Source organism: Macaca nemestrina, chromosome 11 (assembly GCF_043159975.1).
Source record: "Macaca nemestrina isolate mMacNem1 chromosome 11, mMacNem.hap1, whole genome shotgun sequence".
Taxonomy (NCBI): Eukaryota; Metazoa; Chordata; class Mammalia; order Primates; family Cercopithecidae; genus Macaca; species Macaca nemestrina.
The window spans coordinates 50402588-50421461 of NC_092135.1; the positions used below are offsets into that span (position 1 = coordinate 50402588).

Below are 18874 nucleotides of genomic sequence, written 5' to 3' on the forward strand. Positions count from 1 at the left end.
AAATGACATATTTTATGAAAAATATTCTTCAAATAAAAAATTGGTGACAAAGGCTACATTGGTTTAATTTTTGCAAATCTCTTTAAAAACTGGATAATAGTTGGCAGCTAGATTCTCTTATCTGAGTCAACATTCAGTTTGTTGTAATCTGTTTTGATTGATGTATATGAAGAAAGTTGGGCCTTATACGTATGCACACTTAGAGATGAGTTTTTTTAATGGTGTTTTCAGATAATTGTGGATATTATTTTTTTGGTAATACCCCCAAAATTGAACAACTGGTAACTGATTCTTACAGATAGCTATAATGTAGGGTCTGAAATCATATCAATGAACTTCTTGTGCTCTGTTATATTAAAATCCACTGGCCAGGCGCAGTGGCCTGCAGTCTCAGCAACTTTGGAAGGCCGAGGTGGGCAGGATGGCTTGAGCCTGGGAGTTTGAGTCTAGCCTTGGTAACATGGTGAACCCTTGTCTCTATAAAAAATACAAAAATTAACCAGGTGTGGTGACATGAGCCTGTAGTCCCAGCTACTCAGGAGGCTGAGGTAGGAGGATCACTTGAGCCCAGGAGGTTGAGGCTGCAGTAAGCCATGATTGTGCCACTGCACTTCAGCCTGGGCAACAGAGTAAGACCCTGTCTCAAAAAATCCTTTGTGCTGTCTTGCACTTTGATTGGGTCTTTTTATCCATATGTGAACTTGTGACATGATTTCTTAACATCATGCATTAGTCATTTGGAAGATCAGAATAACTCAGTGAAATCATGTTTCTCAAATGTTGAAGTATATCACTTTGCAATATTTTTAAAAAATCACATTTGTTAATAACCACTAGTCTGATTAGAATATATTTTAAGTATTGAGAAGCTGTCAAACTGATGGTGGTGAACACAGGTTTTCCAGAATTCTAATTTTTGTTTGAAAGCTCAAAGTTGGTCATCAACAACAAATACTGTGTTGTCCCTGAAAGGACGGGCTCACTTCATATTTGAGTGAATGTCTGCCACATACCCCAAACTGAATCACCATAGTTTGTCAATCATTTTTACAAGTAAATTGACATTCCATGAAAAAATGGCTAGTTCAGCTCACAACTCAAACAGTTGCACAGGTGCTTTTCCTTGAGACAACCGTGCTACTTGGGCAGGTAGCAGCTTCCTGTTTTGTCACGCTGAAAATGAAAAAGATGTGTACTAAATGAGTAAGCTTTAATAAAATCAGTATTTTTTATTGCTTATCTAAGGGCATTATTAAGTGAAGCTGGCTTTTTCCCCCTCCTGAGTGCACGGAGTGACAAATACAATAAATAGGTGTCTTCTTTGGTTGCAGCAGTTTTATACAGTATTTCTTTGGCATTATACATGTCAGTGTCAACAGAGTGAAAACAACCAATGTCCTAATATTTTTATGAAAACAGTTTTACCTTCATAGACACCCTGAGAGGGTTTCAGGGACCCCTAGTGGTGTATGGGCTATACTTTGAGAATCAGTTTGCAACACTGCCTAACAGAGTAGATCTGACCAGTGTTGAATCAGCACAGTGCTGCTTTCTCTTGCTTTTCATGATTTTTCATCAACTTCAGTTCCCACTGTATGTCTGTAGGACGTTTCTCTAAAGGAGGCTGGCAAAGGGAATTAACTGCTTGTTCCTTTCTGTTGTGCAACTTTGGGCCACTTGGCTTGATCTTAGAAATTGAAAGCCAGGAACATCTCTTAAGACCTATATGAGGAGAAATAAGGTTCTAAGATTTGGGGAGACAGAACAAAGATTTGAAATCAAGCTGTGACCAGCCTACAGTAAAATAGTGACTGTTGGCATTGGCACTTAATCTCTTCCTTGCACCCAGTTTCTTCCAGAGCTATTTGTCATTGTCCCTGTCTTTTCCAGCTCCTAAGCATCTGATTTAGAATTTGCCTAAATTCAGATTTACAGCATATGGTAATTATATTGAATCCGTGAGGCACTCAGGAAGTTATGCATACTGTCAGAGTCAGAAATAATTCAACTTTCCAAAACCTATAAGTAACCAATTTGAAACTGTTTGCCTATTGGCAACATATTAAAAAGTGTGTGTAGCATGCACAGAGGTGAAATGGAAATAATTTGCTATGGGAACCCTAAATATATGATATAGTCCTTGCATGATCATTTACATAAATCTGCAAAATGAGGCATCCATATTCTTTGAATGCCTTTAGATTCCAGATACTGCTTTGAAAGTTGCCCATTTTTATCTTTACCTGTTTTCTTTCCTTACTGTTTCATTTCTGTAGAAGTTCACTTTCAACTCTGATTGAAAGTGGCCGGTTCTCTCCAATACAGAAAGTTCCAAGTCAAGAAGGGGTAGGGACTGAGATAGTAGAAAAATGGGGGCTCTTTTTTTCTTATCCATATCCTTATTGCTGAAATGACTTTGCTAAGCTAGCCTGATATCATTTGATAAAGGGGGGAAAGTAGCCAGCCCTGAAAGACTGATCTCATTCTTTCCTAAGGCAGCCAGGGGTGTCAGGACTAGATCAAATCCCAGGAGGAGAATCTTGTAGCTTTGAAAAAAATGTAACTGTATGACATTAAATCAGGGGTAGAATATGTCACACTTTCGCTGCCCTTTTAGGAGGTAGGCAGCAGGCTGTAACCTTTTACTCAGAAAATTGTCTTCGAGGCCCTTTCGCTCAAAGTCAGGAAGTGGAGATGGGGGCCTGGATAAGGACACTGCAGTGAAGTAAGAGAAGCCATTAGTGTTCTTTATCCCTGCATTAAAACATATGCATATTAGCATGTTAAGTGAATTGTAGCTCTGGCTGTACTTGGCTATTTCCTACCTTAAAAAAATTGAGTTTTTCATCTGTAGGTCACTTGCCTCTTGTCCAGTTGGTGGCTGAACTTTCCAAGTGAGATGGAAGTGCCAGCCGGTGGTTGACACAAGGGCAGGCACTGAGTGCATTCTGGATGGTCTGCACTCTACAGAGGCTGCGTCTGGAAAATCAACCAGAAGAAATGACAGTGGTTGTTTCTCTTAGCTCCTAAATTCGTGTGTTCTTATGAGCCACTAAGAATATGTGAAACTGAGACTGCCCTGAAAAATCTGCCCCTACCCCCACCATGATTATTTTTCATATTAAAAAGACACCCACCACCAAGGACCAGTTTAAATTGTACGATCAGAGCCCATAGACCAGACCAATGGAAAAGCCTAAGCAGGCTAAGGGGCTTGAATTTAAAGATTTTCTAATCATCAGATTTTGATAGTGAGTTCCAGACTTTACGTCTCCAGCCAGTCACAAAAAAGAAAAAATTCTTTTTACTATTTCTAAGCTTCTAATTACTAGTATTTAAACGTGATCAATGTCTCCTGAGACCTAGCACCATAGAAAGTAATTAAAATAAATAAAAAATAAGTATCTAGTAGATGCTGTGAGATTGTGTATGTGGCTCTTTTGAAATGAAACTCCAGCCTCCACCAGTAGCCAGCCCCATTAGTTTTGTCTAGATCTCATAACAAAGCCACTTTGTGAGGCCCACCAGGTAGTATTTTCTTTGCCACTGTTGCTAGTCCAGGTCTCTCTTAAATTAAATGCTGTACGTTTACAGGCAGCTATGCCAAGTGCACAGGTTTTGCAGTTGCCTCTCTGAGGCACTTGGGGGGAAAACACAAGGCAAGCTTTCTACTTTCCCACTTTGCTGCCTCCTGGAACTACCTGCAGACCTGGGCTGGGTTTGCATCATGGAGATGACAGGACTAGAAGAAAGAATGAGCATGAGGATGAAACAAAGAACCCCTTCCCCCTGCCAAAAATGAAAACAAACAAACAAACAAAAAACCAAATATCCTGATTCCATGGGATTGTTTTCTTCCTTTTAAGACAAAGACCTCAAGGGGTTGCTCATGCTTAAGGGATACTTAGTAGAATTGTCCTACTGTTATTTTAATAACTAACAAAACTGGCTTCCGTAGTCGCTATCATGTCCATAGCTGGTCAACCTTTTCAGCTTGGTGTTTCTGGAGGAAAGTAACCATTGTGGAATGCAGGTGGCAGATGTACCTTAAGTGGCATTTCAGCGATAGTAGTAGATCTTTTGACTTATTATTTGTTGGAGTTTGAAACTTAGTGAAGGCTTAATCAGGTACCATATGTTGTTTGAAGATGAATGCACTGGAGGAAATCTGTAAAAGGGGGTGGTGACATTTTACATCCACCTCCCTAAAGATTGTGTTTGAACCCCCTATCAGGATTATTATGAAGAACAAATAAGAATGTGTAAACATTTTCCATGAACTGTGGAGCACCATTCAAATGCAAGATGTTATTATTTAAAAAAGAATTTTTTTAAAAACCTGATATTTGTCATCTACCGGCCTTGATGATGGTATGTGGTGCCTGCAGCTTTTTAAAAGGTTTTAACATTCATGGAAAAAGTTAAGCAAATCATTATCCCTATTGAATTTCTAGAAGCCCATAAACACTGGTCTCTCATTGGCTAGTTTAGTGGTTTCTGTAGCTTAGTGTGCCAAGGAGTTGAACTTGGATTTGGAATCCTGCCTGGATTTTTGTGGTTATGTTGTCATGTCCCCCGTCTGCCTCATTGTCCATAGTCTTGCTTCCTTCCACAAGCAGGCTGTAGATCAATTGTGGTGGAAGAAGTACATTAAGCAAGTGCCTTCTTTAAAGAAAGTTTCTTACAGATTATCTTAAATCCTCTAAGCAGTAAAATGCAAAGATGGCCCACGTGTACTTTTTGGCCCTTATTTTTGCACATTAAAAAGTTGTGGTTTTCTTAGTTACCATATCTGAAAAGCTCCTGCCTCATGTGAAGTAGTCTAGGCCTTCCTCCCTATGTCCTTTCAGGCAATGAAAGTTTCTGGTGAAAAAAACCAAAACTTTGCACTGTGTCCTTTCCTTGGCAGGTCATGTGATCAATTTCTCCAATGATTTTTTTCCCCCCAACAGATGGGTCAGAGAATTTCTGAATGAAGAAAACAAAGGTCTTGATGTTCTAGTGGAATATCTCTCATTTGCACAGTACGCAGTAACGTAAGTAAAACTTGGCTTGCTTACATTTGAATTTTTTGTGGTCACAGCAGATGCAACTCAGTGGTAAAGTTATACACCACACAAAGGGCAGAAACTCAGAAGCAGATGTGCTAGGGCTTAGGGAGGTTTGTTTCTATTTGGGTAACTAAAAACAAATCACATAATTAGTATTAGAAATGCCTTTAAGGCAGAAGTGAAACAGGTGAGTAAAAAAAAATCACCCTTAAAGGAGCCCTTATTTTCAAAAGTAATGCTTTCTTTAGGGCTTAAGTTATATATATGGAAGAATAGTCTAACAGTTAGTGAAAGAAGTATGTGATAAATCACTAGGTGATGCAAAAGAGTGACTCCCTTTTTATTTTAAAAATGATGTCTCCATGTATATTTATATATGTTAGTAAATGCATAGAAAATGATTGCAGAAACAGATACCAAATACAGTGGGTAGGGAGAGGTAACAAGGTAACAAGGTAACAAGAGGTAACTGGAGGGAGAGGTAACAAGAGGCTGTTCCTTTTTCCTTGATATGTATTTGTATTGTTTTGATTTTCTGCCTATAAACTGAAGGGGAGTAAAAACAGGTCAGAGCAGGAAAGAAAAATCAACCTATTTAACCTTGTTTGTGTTATTTCCTAAAATTCTCCTGTTTTCTCGACTTCCGGAATGATTTACAAGACTCAAAAGTGTACATCTGAATGAGACATTGTCTTCTCCACATTTTCTCCTTTAATCAAAAAACATCCTAGTATCCACAGACACACTCATACACACAGATTGAAGCAATAATGTTCGTTAATTTGACTGAAAGACATTTCAGCCTTGGTGGTGTTTTTCTTTTCCATTCTTGTTTTAAAAGTAGTAACCTGTTTTTTTAATTTCTTCACTCCAAAAGAGTCCTAAGACTTAATCGGCTGTTATCTTATAATCCCCATCATTTCCTGGAGAATTTGTGAAGAGAAAGGTATAATTATTCCTACCGTATAGATGCAGAAGCGAAACTATTGACTGAAACTGTCTTGATAGGTTTCAGTTCTGATACCTCTCATGTATTAGATGGAATGGACTAAGAAAAACCAATAGACAAGTTCTTACCTTCCTGAGAAATGCTCTTCAAAGGATGTTTCGTATCTATCTCCATTTCATCAAACACTGCAAGTCTCCCTTATGCTTTATATTATACGCCAAGAGAAAATACTGTTACCTACCCTGTTGGGTGTTTTAAAATCTGGAGTGATATTTATGCAATTCAGAGAAGACTAAGAAATGTCAGGAGGAATGGGTAAGAATAGCATGCTATGTTTTCTGTTGGCTCTAATGAATCCTTTACCTACATGACAATAGAGCTTGGCAACCAGCTTTCCCAAATGTGCCTTCACATAAGACCAACCAGGAAAGGAGGTGCTCCTATGAGGGAGTTCCTGTAGTCTCTAGCGTAAGACAATAGCGCACAAAAGATGAGAATTCAGAGCTTTTGTTTCTCAATCTTGTACCTTTGTGGGGGTTTTTTTTTTTTTTCAAGCAATTGCTTTACACTGTTTGCTTATTGGTTTTGGTTGGCTTTCATTAGATAACAAATTTTATATAGATATATAATTTGTCGTCTTTCTTGAAACTAATGGGCTGAAAAAATTTCTTGCTTTTCCTTGGCATATGACAATTTCCTAGCCTGTGAAATATGAGACAACAGGCTCATAGTGCGTCCCTAAAGAAGTAGCACTCTTTTCTTTTTCTTTTTCTCTTCTCTTCTCTTCTCTTCTCTTCTCTTCTCTTCTCTTCTCTTCTCTTTTCTTTTCTGTGTGAGATAGAGTCTCACTCTGTCACCCAGGCTGGAGTGCAGTGGCATGATCTGGGCTCACTGCAACCTCCGCCTCCCAGGATCAAGTGATTCTCCTGCCTCAGCCTCCGGAGAAGCTGGGGTTACAAGCACCCGCCACCTTGTCGGGCTAATTTTTGTATTTTTAGCAGGGATGGGGTTTCACCATGTTGGGCAAGCTGCTCTCAGACTCCTGACCTCAGATGATCCACCCGCCTCAGCCTCCCCAAAGTGTTGGGATTTCAGGCATGAGCCACTGCGCCCAGCCTAGAAGCACTCATTTCTATGTGTGTTTCCTTTTTCTGCTGTGTGAGAGTGAGGATGAGCTGAGAGGAACACACGGTGAATGGCATGGGAGCTGCAGAGTAGCCTAGCGAGGGCATCAGTGCCACGAGTGATTTCAGGATGCCCTCCTCGTCTTACCTTCTGTCATCTCAGTGATAGCTTTCTCTTTTTAGCTGTTAAAATTTTATTAGATTACCTCATTCTGACTCTTTTATGTTCAGCATTCCCTCCTGCAGCCAAAGGCATGACAGAATTGTGATCAGATGCCTCCACGGACTTTGTGCATCAGTCTCTGCTCTCTGATTAGTCTTTTGTAGGTGAAAGTCATTTCATTTTCAGATGAAGATTCTAACCAAATATTTTATTTTGGCAGTTATACTTTTATAAAGTTATACTTTGATTTATTGTATGTATTATTGTTTTTTCTTCTGCAGTATCCTCTAAAATTTTCCTGAGGATATTAAGTGTAGCTGCCTTCTGATTGTTCTACTGTCTGATCAGGTGTTGTTATGGATAGAAACAATTAATACAATTCCTTTTTTTTTTCTTTTGAGAAAGCAGAGTTACTGACTTTGTGAGGGGGGAAATGTATGGAGCACAAAAGCCTATCTGTTTAAAAACTTTGTTCCTAAAACTATATAAGAATGAGCAACTTAAGTTGCCATTTATTCTGACATGGTTAACATGAGTAATAACCTCAAAAAATGTCAGAGAAACAACAGTCTGACTTTAAAGAGCACCACACTGGGAGGAGATTCCAAAATCAAAGCAAATCCATAACTTTGCTAGTAATGTATCACACATGCTTGGAAAAGTACACTTACCAACACACTGGGAGAAAATGCTCAGTGAAAATTGATGGGTAGGAATAAATTAGTATAAGCCTAACATATTGACTTGTTAAAGCAAAATGAAGACAGCTGTAAGATCTTTTCCCCCTTCCATCATACCAATGTTAGCGACTGGTAAGTTAGCAAGCCTTATAAAATAAAATACAAATAATATATCACTATTTAATTTTTGCTGTTCATTGTTCCATTATTCTTTTGCCAGACCCATTATTTGTCATTCTGTATTTTTAAAGCTAACACTGAGCCCATAGAAATTCCGTTGTATTTCCTTTCCAGTTTTCTTTGTTTACAAAGACTTTCCATACTAAGGTGCAGATGTGTTGTAGGAACAGCAAGTTATACCTGTTCATTTAAACACGTGAATGTGAATTTTTCAGTCTTCAATGGCATTTCTCTTTTGTTTTAGTTTTGACTTTGAAAGTGTGGAGAGTACTGTGGAGAGCTCGGTGGACAAATCAAAGCCCTGGAGTAGGTCCATCGAGGACCTGCACAGAGGGAGCAACCTGCCCTCACCTGTGGGCAACAGTGTCTCCCGCTCTGGAAGACATTCTGCACTGCGGTGAGTTCGTTTAATCAGGAGGCAACTTTGGCAGGGTGTACTGGGACAACAGGGTCCTACTTCTTTTCATGATTCTGGGCACTGTATCTCATAAATTGCCACAGAGCGCTTTCATTTACAATGACTCTAAATGAAAGTTTCTTTAGGAGTTCATGGGCTCTTTCCTTGGGTGATGTTTGATAACTTTAAATAGCTTCTGGAAACACCATACCTTGATTCAGCACAAAAGGTGAGAAAATTCTGCTGCCAAGTGATACAACGGGGCAGTCTCATAGGCAGATAAGGTTTTGAAACCAGGGAAATGTTGACATCCTGGTGGAGGTACTGTTTCCAGGGTAGAGGCAGCACTTAGCGATCTGGGGATCTAAAGAGCCCCTTGTTACCCTTTGTCCTTCTGCTCTCTTTCATTTCTCCAGCGGTAGCTCAGGTTGTGTGCTCTGGGGTGTTTTGTTAGCCATAGGTACAGAATGCCATAGTGATCATTTGTATTGGTGAGATGCCACTAAGCAGTGTTCCTTTGATTAGGTATGCTTCAGTTGTCAACCTTTTTTTTTTTTTTTTTTTTTAGATGGAATCTCACTCTTGTTATCCAGGCTGTAGTGCAGTGGCTCAGTCTTGGCTCACGGCAACCTCCACCTCCCGGGCTCAAGCAATTCTTCTGCCTCAGCCTCCCAAGTAGCTGGGGTTACAGGCACCTGCCACCACACCCAGCTAATTTTTTTTTTTTTTTGGTGTAGTTTTAGTAGAGACAGGATTTCACTATGTTGGCCAGGCTGGTCTCGAACTCCTGACCTCAGATGATCTGCCTGCCTTGGCCTCCCAAAGTGCTGGGATTACAGGCGTGAGCCACTGCGCCCGGCCAGTTGTCAACCTTCTATTTCTTCCTAAGTATTCCCTTTCTCATCTCTCCTGGCTAAAATAGTACGATGCTAAGGGAAGATTGGTGCTGACCACCTATACCAGTAATGGGTTTAATGTTGCTGAGGTTGTTCGTTCACTCATACCTACAATCATTCATTCATGGAAAAATATTTTTATGCTTCTTATTTGTCAGGCATAACACTTAGAACAAATTGTATATTGGTGGATAAATCAAACTCCTGCCTGTCAGGACAGAGATATCATCTAGAACAAGTTTGTAAAGGTTTTCTATAGTTCATGATTTTCACACAAAATTTTATTAATAAGACCCTCATTCCAAAATGTTGCTTACTCTTTCTTTTCATTTTTTTCTATCCTACCCCCTTACTTACTCTTTCTTGCTTAAAGTGTTTCTGTCTTATTTCAGGCATGCTCTGGCAAGAGGACATTATTTCTCTAAGTGTTTACGATCACTCCGGGTTTTCAGTCATTGTAGTAGAATCCATATGTCAAATTGCAGTCAGTGAAAATGTGGCGTTCAGACCTTTGCATTTGGTTGCCTAATTACCTCTTGTCCCTTTGACTTGGGTTTTGGTCATGGAAAGTTAAACATTTCTCTGTAATGAAGTTCAGTTCTGCCGAAGGATTTGATGTTTGAGTATGATACCACCAATAAATCATTCAGATTTTCCTTGTTTAGAACTGGAAGAAAATGTTAATGGGTTTAGAATGAATTGATTCACTATTAAGAGCAGTGTTTCAATTCACCTCATTATATTTGCAATAGGCCAAGGGTTATGCAACCTGCTAATCTGCATCAGCTTCACATGTGGGCAGGAATATATGGGCTGCTTTGGCAGATATATAAAGAAAGGCTAATTGTCTGAAGAATTTCCTGTTCACCTTGGTACTACAATGGAAATTTTCACCACTAGTTTAATTATTTGTAAGGGATTTAATTTACAAAGTACATTTTAATTTAGTTTTCTATCATTGGACACTTAGAAAGTATCATATTTTGCCAAGCTACCACCTTAATAAGGATTCGTTTTTCTGGTTAATAATTCAGTATGCTTACTTTTTAAAGTATTTTTTCCAGTAGAGCAGAAGAATCGGGAAAATTTGGGAAACTTCCCAGGTTCAAAGAGGGATGTAACCCTGGATGCTGGAGATCGAGGGACATCCAGGGCCAGCCTGTTCTGCTTCACAGTTTTGGTTCAAGGTGGATCTTGCTAGAATTAATTTCACATTGGAAAGTCAGACCAAAAGCATGGAGATAGGGAATTGTATCTGGAAAAAAGCAGGAATTATATATGTGCTGTTTCTGGTTGGCAGGTGTGCTTGAAGATGACCAGCTAAGAAACCAATACCACATTCTTCTCTTTTGTGTTTTAATAATTCAAGCTCAAGAACAGAACACTGAAATTTCCTTTGATTCTGCTGTATGGTTTCTAGTAGTTCAAGAAAGCTGACACAGCAGTAACTTTCATGCCACTTAAGGACTTGAAGCTTAGATTTTTGTTTTGTTTTTTGAACAATGTATATCAATAGTTTTCTAGCTCTTGTGGTTCGTGGATTTGTCTGGATTCTAATTCTGTATTTGGTCATTGGATATAGCATCTGTGACATAAAAACAACAATCAGAAGTACAGGCATGTGGTACATGTTGCTTTTCATGTACCCAAAGATTGTTTACATTTTTTTCTCTTCCTCCTTCTCTCCCCTTTCTTTCTCTTCTGCACACACTGCCTTCACTTTTGGGTTTCTTTTTATCATCCTCCCTTTTCTTTCTACCACCTCATTTCTGATTTTCTTCTCCTCTTCCACTTTGTCCTTTCTCATCCTGCTGTCTCCTCCTCCTCTGGTTTCACTAATCTCTCATGCCATCACCACATTGGTTTCTCTGCCTGAGTATTTTCAGTTCCATTGCCATTACAGCTGCTTCTCCCCTCTTGCCTCTGGAGCAGCTTCAATTTACACACTGATGATGAGGCTTCAAACCGGAAAATCTCGTAAGTCACGGGTGAAAACGACATCCAAGCGAGCTCACAGGGCATGGTGGCAGGGCGTTCCGACTGCTCTCCATGATATTATATGATAACCTTGTGGCTTTGTGCCGACATGCCGTACTAGAATAAAGCCTGCTGCCTTTTAAACTTTGATACACTCTGTTATCATATTATGATTCCTCATTTTTAGAATTTGAACCTTTACAGTATCTTGCATTTTAAAAGCACAGGTTGGTTTTTTGTTTTTTTTCTTTGAAAAAGAAAAAATATATAAATTCATGCTCTATGAAGATGATTTATTCTGGTAGCTTTGTTTAATTAGTATATGTCTTCTGTACCCAAATGCAGATTTTAGTTCCTTCTTTTTAATCTCCCGATAATAAGACAGATATAGTAATCTTATCTGATACCACTTGGCAAAAGGATTGGTTAATCTTGGAAGAAAAAAATGAGATTTCAGGAAATTTAAAACACGTTGTAAATGGGCATGATTAAAGAAAAAATGGAAAACACTGTGTTCAGCTGGGCACAGTGGTTCACGCCTGTAATCCCAGCACTTTGGGAGGCCAAGGTGGGAGGATCACTTGAGGTCAGAAGTTCGAGACCAGCCTGGCCAACATGGTGAAACTGTCTCTACTAAAAATACAAACAACAACAACAAAAACTAGCTGGGTGGGGTGGTGCACACCAGTAATCCCAGCTACTTGAGAGGCTGAGGCATGAGAATCTCTTGAACCTGGGAGGCAGAGGTTGAGTGAGCTGAGATCATGCCACTGCACTCCAGCCTGGGCGACAGAGCAAGACTCAATCTCAAGAAAAAAAAGAAAAACACTGCATTCTAAAAAACAAGTTTTTTTTTTTTTTTTTTTTTTACCAAATTCTAATGTTGACATACCTTTTCCTCCTTGTAGTCATACTTTACTTTTTAATTATTCAAAATTGATTGTTAAACATTTTATGTCATAACATACCCCCTGAGTCATATCAGCTATTGGATTCTGTATTACCATGTATTTGTCAGGCTAGAGGGAAACTATTGTTATTGATGCAGTAGAGACCTGGTTTATATTGTCTCCTAAAATTAGAATGTGATGTGCCTTCAGTTAAGACAGGTTTCTGTCAGCGTGGCTACAGAGCTTACTAAATTTAACAATGCTCTATAGGGACATATGTGCACATCAGATCTGTGAGGACAAAGGCTGTGTTATTTCAGATGCAAGAGAAAATACTTTCTGATTTTTAAGAAGGTCCAAATTAATGCTATTAACTCGAGTAAGAAATGACATAGTAAGTTAATGAGTTTTTAAAGAAAGAGGTGGAGTGCTAACTCAGGGTTTGGAGGAAGGGACAAATTTAAACTGGACTTTAGGCAATGTCCAGAGTTGGTCCTCAGGGTAAGGAAAGGTTGCTGCAGGTGGAGGGGAAGTGAAAGAACATGAGTTGAGCACAGCCCTATATAAAGATAAGGAGTGCTAGGGAAAGAGGGAAGAACCCGTCCTTTCAGGAACAGGTGCTTTATGATGGAGGTGGAGAGCTGTCCAGTGGAGAGACAGAGTCATGAGACAAAAACCAGGATTCACCGTTGCTATTGATCCTTGTAACCAAGGATGATAATTTCAAAACAATTATATAATCCTGCTCATTTCTTCCTTAAAAATTTTTTGTCGTCTTTTGCTTTTCTGAATATGCCCATAGTTTATGTATTCCCATTGCAATGTTTTATTTTCAAATATCTTTTCTTTAAAAACAACACCAAGATCCACATTGCATTTAATACACTTAACTACCATTAGTATTTCTTCTACACTCCTCCAGAGCAAGTTTGTTTTTCTTAAGAGCAATAATTGTTTTTCTTATGATGATGACGATGACGATGATTTTTTGAGACAGGATCTTGTTCTGTTGCCCAGACTGAAGTGTAGTGGCACAATCATAGCTCACTACAGCCTCAACCTCCTGGGCTCAAGAAATCTTCCCCCTTCAGCAACCCAAGTAGCTGGGCCTACAGGTGTGTGCCACCATGCCTGGCTAATTTTTAATTTTTTCTGTGGAGATATGGTCTCACTATGTTGCCCAGGCCTCTCTCAAACTCCTGGTCTCAAACAGTCCTCCTGCTCAGCTTCTCAAAGTGCTGGGATTACAGGCGTGAGCCACCATGCCTAGGCAAGATAATTACTTTAATGGAATGGCATTTCGTGAATAGTCCTCATCTGAATATTTGCCACTAATGTACTTAGTGGATTTACGTGAAGAGATGAAGAATTCAAATGTAGGTCCTTGTTTATGTATTTTTAACACTGCAATCCCATTCCTGGCGATGGTTTTCATAGAAGTAATTCTTACAAGTATTTTTCAGTAGTACAAAGATACAGATAGCATTGATGTAATTTTTATTGGTGAGAAAGGCTTTCCTTAAATGTCCGCTGTGTGGCAGCCACTGTACTAAGGGCCTCAGGGGATTTGCTGATCACAATTTACTGCCTCTGTGAGATTGCTGCTGTTACTACCACTGTGAGGAAACTGGGACCTGAAGTAGTAGTTAAACAACTTGCCTTGGGTCGAACAGTAAGTGAAGGAGGCAGGATTTGAATTGAAGTGGCTTATCAAGGATTGGAGGAAACACTGAAGAGGCCTCAGCAAATTCTTGTAGCTGTGGTCCAGTGCCTTCACGGGCAAGATTGATTATGGACTTAGTATGTAAAGGGTGCCTTGCCAAGGGTTAAGGAGACAGAGAGATATATTAAATAATATATTTGTATATGATTTGTGGCTGACAAGGGACTTAAGTATACATATGTTTGTGTGTACACATGCGTGTGTACATGAGCATATATGTGAAATGTCGTGTGAGTGTAACACACTCTAACAATACGGAAATGTGGAGGTGAGAGTAAACGGCAGAACCTAGGGAGTGATTTATGAGACTTGGTATGGATGTGAAATAACACTGAGTAAGACCTGGAGGAGTGGCTGGGAAGAGGGAGAAGTCAGGAGAGTGGTCTGAGCAAGGTTCAGTGGTAAGACTGCGGGCTTCCTTTAGGAGACAATGAAGAGATGAGCCTAGCTGCAAGTCATTAGAGCCAGTTTATGTACTATTCTGAAGGTTAGTCTGTGAAATCATCACTGCAGCTCATTGGCAGTGATTTTGTAGGTTTTGGAAAAGGGGATAATATGGGAAGAACATAGAAATATGTCCATTTAAAGGTCACGGGAGTGAGATGGTTTCCTTGGACACATTTTACATGGGGCTATGTCCTGATTAATTAGCCCCCCAGTAGCAAATGCCTTTGACAAATATAATATAATGAAAAATCAGAAAAATCAGGCTAATAATGACTCTCCATTCACATGATGGGTCGCCAGCCTCCCCTTTCATTTTCTCCGTTCAAAAAGTATGCACTGAAACCTTTGATTAGAAGCTCTGATCTAGCTCTTATCTGGTCCTCTAATGGGACATATAGACAGCATTTCAGTGCCTGATTTAAAAGTTCATGAGGGGCCGGGCACGGTGGCTCACGCCTGTAATCCCAGCACTTTGGGAGACCGAGGCGGACGGATCACAAGGTCAGGAGATTGAGACCATCCTAGCTAACACAGTGAAATCCTGTCCTTACTAAAAATACAAAAAATTAGCCGGGCGTGGTGGCGGGCGCCTGTAGTCCTAGCAACTCGGGAGGCTGAGGCAGGAGAATGGCGTGAACCCAGGGGGCAGAGCTTGCAGTGAGCTGAGATTGCTCCACTGCACTCCAGCCTGGGCAACAGAGTGAGACTCCGTCTCAAAAAAAAAAAAAAAAAAAAAGTTCACGAGGATTTTTGTTTACTTTTTTCTTTCTTTCCCTCTGTCTCTTCTTGATCTCTCTTCGTCTCCTTTGAATTATCTGAATTCGACTGTTTCGGCTCTATTTCTTTTGGCTGTAGAGACAGTCAGAAAAATGCCTGGCTCCTTTTTTTAGCATCGTATATTTTATGAGTTTAATTGATAGAAAAAATATGCCCAAGTGATGTCATGTCTGAAGGGTAAGAAAGAGGAAACCTAAAACCCCAACTCTTGGTTAAAGTTCTATTAGCCCAGACCTTGGAACCATAAAAGACTGGTACAATTCTGCCAAATTCTGTAACATACCTCACTGGTGTTGCATTTCAGTGGGTTGAACCCTTACATCAGCTTCCAAGGGAGTTCTATACTATTCTTTATTTATAGGTAGATATTAGTTTGAGATCTGAATAGTGTGACAGACTGCATTTTGCTTACAAAAATGCTTTTTGTAACAGAGAAAATACACCTTTTCTTTTACTTGTTCCCATTAGGGCTTAGATATTATGAATCTTACAAATGTTGGCATGGAAGCTTCATAGAAGGCTTGTGGAAAACCTTCTTGCTAGACTCCCGGAAAGCCTGATTAGTTCAATTCAGGAAACATTCTTTCAGGGTTCTGCGGTATTATGCAGTCTGGGTATTGAAGCTCAGGGAGAAAGATAGACATGTACACAACTCACATACTAGAATAAGTCTAAATGTCTAGAAATATGTGTATATTGTTGAGACAATAGATGGGTGATCACAGTTACTTCAGGACATTACTGGGTGAGCAACGGCTTCCATTTTGGTGGGTTTTTGTTTTTTTTTTTTTTTTGAGACAGAGTCTCACTGTGTCACCCAGGCTGGGATGTAGTGGCGTGATCTCGGCTCACTGCAACCTCCGCCTCCCAGATTCAAGCAATTCTCTTGCCTCACCCTCCCAAGTAGCTAGGATTACAAGCGCTCACTACCACATCCAGCTAATTTTTGTATTTTTAGTAGAGTGGGGTTTCACCATGTTGGCCAGGGTGGTCTTGAACTCTTGGCCTCCCAAAGTGCTGGGATTACAGGCGAGAACCACCGCACCTGACCCATTTTGGTGTTTTCTAAGTGCTTGATACTTTACTTGTATTAGACTGTTCTCACGCTGCTATAAGGACATACCCGAGACCAGGTAATTTATAAAGGAAAGAGGCTTAATTGACTCACATCTCAGCATGGCTCTGGAGGCCTCAGGAAACTTACAATCCTAGTGGAAGGGGAAGCAAACATGTCCTTCACATGGCGACAACAAGAAGTACTGAGCAAAGGGAGAAATGCCTCTTATGAAACCATCAGATCTCATGAGAACTCAGTATCATGAGAACAGCATGGAGGTAACCACCCCCAGGATTCAATTACCTCCTACTGGGTCCCTCCCATGACACATGGGGGTTATAGGAACTACGATTCAGAGTGTGATTTGGGTACAGACACAGTCAAACCATATCGTTACAGATATAAATCTCTGAGTAAATCCAGTGTTTGATTTCTTCTAGCTTTTTAGCTTATGAGTGGAGGTCTTTCTCCTCCACTCCAAAATTTTCATAGACACACCACTTAGTACTTATGTTTACCACCCATTGTTATTATTTTTAGGAATGTACTACTTTATATTTTTAAACATGAAGGATTAGCTCAAAATTTTGTAGCTCTCCCCCACTCCTTTTTTTTTTTTTTTGACTGTTTTGTGATGAGTAATGGTTTAAGGTCAGCAAAACATGACTTTAACGAGAACACTAACTAGCTTTATATATAATTCAGCCTATGAACAGGTATCTGGCAAGAGAAATTCCTGATCTGTGGTTCGGCAGATCCATGAGAGCTGCTTCTCCGGGTTTTCTTTGCTGGCCTTGCTTTCTTTTTGCCCTCCTGTCAAAAATTCAGGTTTCGCTTGGTGGTTGGAGCTCACTAACAAAAATAGCTTCTTTCCCTGTAGCGCCTGCTGCTGGTGCTGTGCAGGTTGAGGTGTTTCATTTGTGTTCCTTGATAGATTCATTGTTGAGCATTAAGTAGGTGGCTGGGTGCAGCTGTCACCTTAGTACTAAATAGGAAATGTTCTGTGTAGATTTCTTAAAAAACATTTGCTTAGCCGGGTGTGGTGGCGCTGCCTGTGGTCTTAGCTTCTTGGGGGGCTGAGGCAGGAGGATCACTTGAACATGGGAGGTCCAGGCTGCAGTGTGCCAAGATCATGCCACTGCACTTCAGCCTAGGTGACAAAGTGAGACCCTGTCTCAAAACAACAACAACAACAAAAAAAGGAAGTTAAAAAAAAAAAAAGATACTTGCGCCTGGGTGTGGTGGCTCACATCTGTAATCCCAGCACTTTGGGAGGCCAAGGCAGGCAGCTCACTGCGGGCCAGGAGTTCGCGACCAGCCTGGCCAACATGGTGAAACCCCATCTCTACTAAAACTACAAAAAAATTAGCTGGGCGTGGTGCACATGCCTGTAATCTCAGCTACTTGGAAGGCTGAGGCAGGAGAATTGGTTGAACCCAGGAGAAAGAGGTTGCAGTGAGCCAAGATCGCGTCATTGCGCTCCAGCTTGGGCAACAGAGTGAGACTCTGTCTCAAAAAAAAAAAAAAAAAAAAAATTGTAAAATTGCTTAGTTTTTTAATGTCTACCACTCATGCTAGCATTGACTTACAACTTTTTCTTTTATTAATATTTTATGTACGTATAACTATTGGTACCTGCTGAGATATGCATAACACTAATACAAGGGTTTGGAGTAATTTGTTTGGTTATGATCTTAAGTCAGTTTTGTAATCTATAATCTGCTTCTTTCTGCATTCGCAGAGCTTTGTGAATTCTAACTGGCAACTCTTCCAAGACAGAATCTCATCTTTGAATGCTAGGGTAACATTTAGAGTTTTAGTTCTGTGGAAAATTAGCAGGCAGCTCTGTAAGTTGATGTAGGAGAGGGCCTGGGAAATTTGGTGCTGTTAGTTTCCCTACAAAATCAGCCCTAGATATCCCTTCCCCATTGTATTTTTCTACAAATGGCAGGAGCTCCAAAAATTAGACTCAGCTATTTTCTGCCTCTGGGAAGACCTTCTTTTGTGTACAGGCATCCAGGGCCCCAAAGGCTCTGCTTGCCAGCCTGGGAGAAGAAAGGCTATCAGGATGGCATTTAGATAATCAGCCTCAGTGGTCCAGGAAGTGGGTCACAACTTCTCCATATTTCATTTCCTGTTTTTCTCTTTGGAATCTGAGGGAGTCCTCTCCAATCCTCACATCTCAGGGAACCTCCCCTAAGTCACCAGAGGGACCTGATTGTTCCGGCACCTTCTTAGACCGGTTCCCATCAACTTGAAAGTTACGCTTCAGAATGAATAGGTTGGACAGGATATGGTCTCCAAATGTCTGTTATGGAAGGGGCTGGTGAAATGGTTGAATTAAGGCCCTCTGAAAATGTTCTCATCCATAAAAGTGATAAGAAAACTGGCAAAATTACTGGAATAAACTTTTTCAGAACTCTAGAAATTAAAGTCTTGCAGTAACCCAGGGAGCATCTATTCAAGAAAAGGGACTGATTCTCAGAGCAGGAAGGTTTGTGGCATTTTAACTTGTTCTTATTCCCATCCCTCCCTCTCCAGTTCCACAGTAGCCTTGAAAACC

At 40.2% G+C, this 18874-nt stretch overlaps 1 protein-coding gene across 8 annotated transcripts in view; it reads left to right on the plus strand.

Annotated features, from left to right (window-relative positions):
* LOC105492660 (formin like 2) overlaps positions 1–18874 on the plus strand; it is a 311463-nt gene that overhangs the window by 214108 nt on the left and 78481 nt on the right. For all 8 annotated transcript variants that reach the window (XM_011759889.3, XM_011759886.2, XM_011759891.2 and 5 more), the window contains exons 5-6: positions 4953–5036; positions 8392–8544. In XM_011759889.3, coding sequence (XP_011758191.2) covers positions 4953–5036; positions 8392–8544 — 237 coding nt within the window. The remainder of the gene's footprint in view (positions 1–4952; positions 5037–8391; positions 8545–18874) is intronic.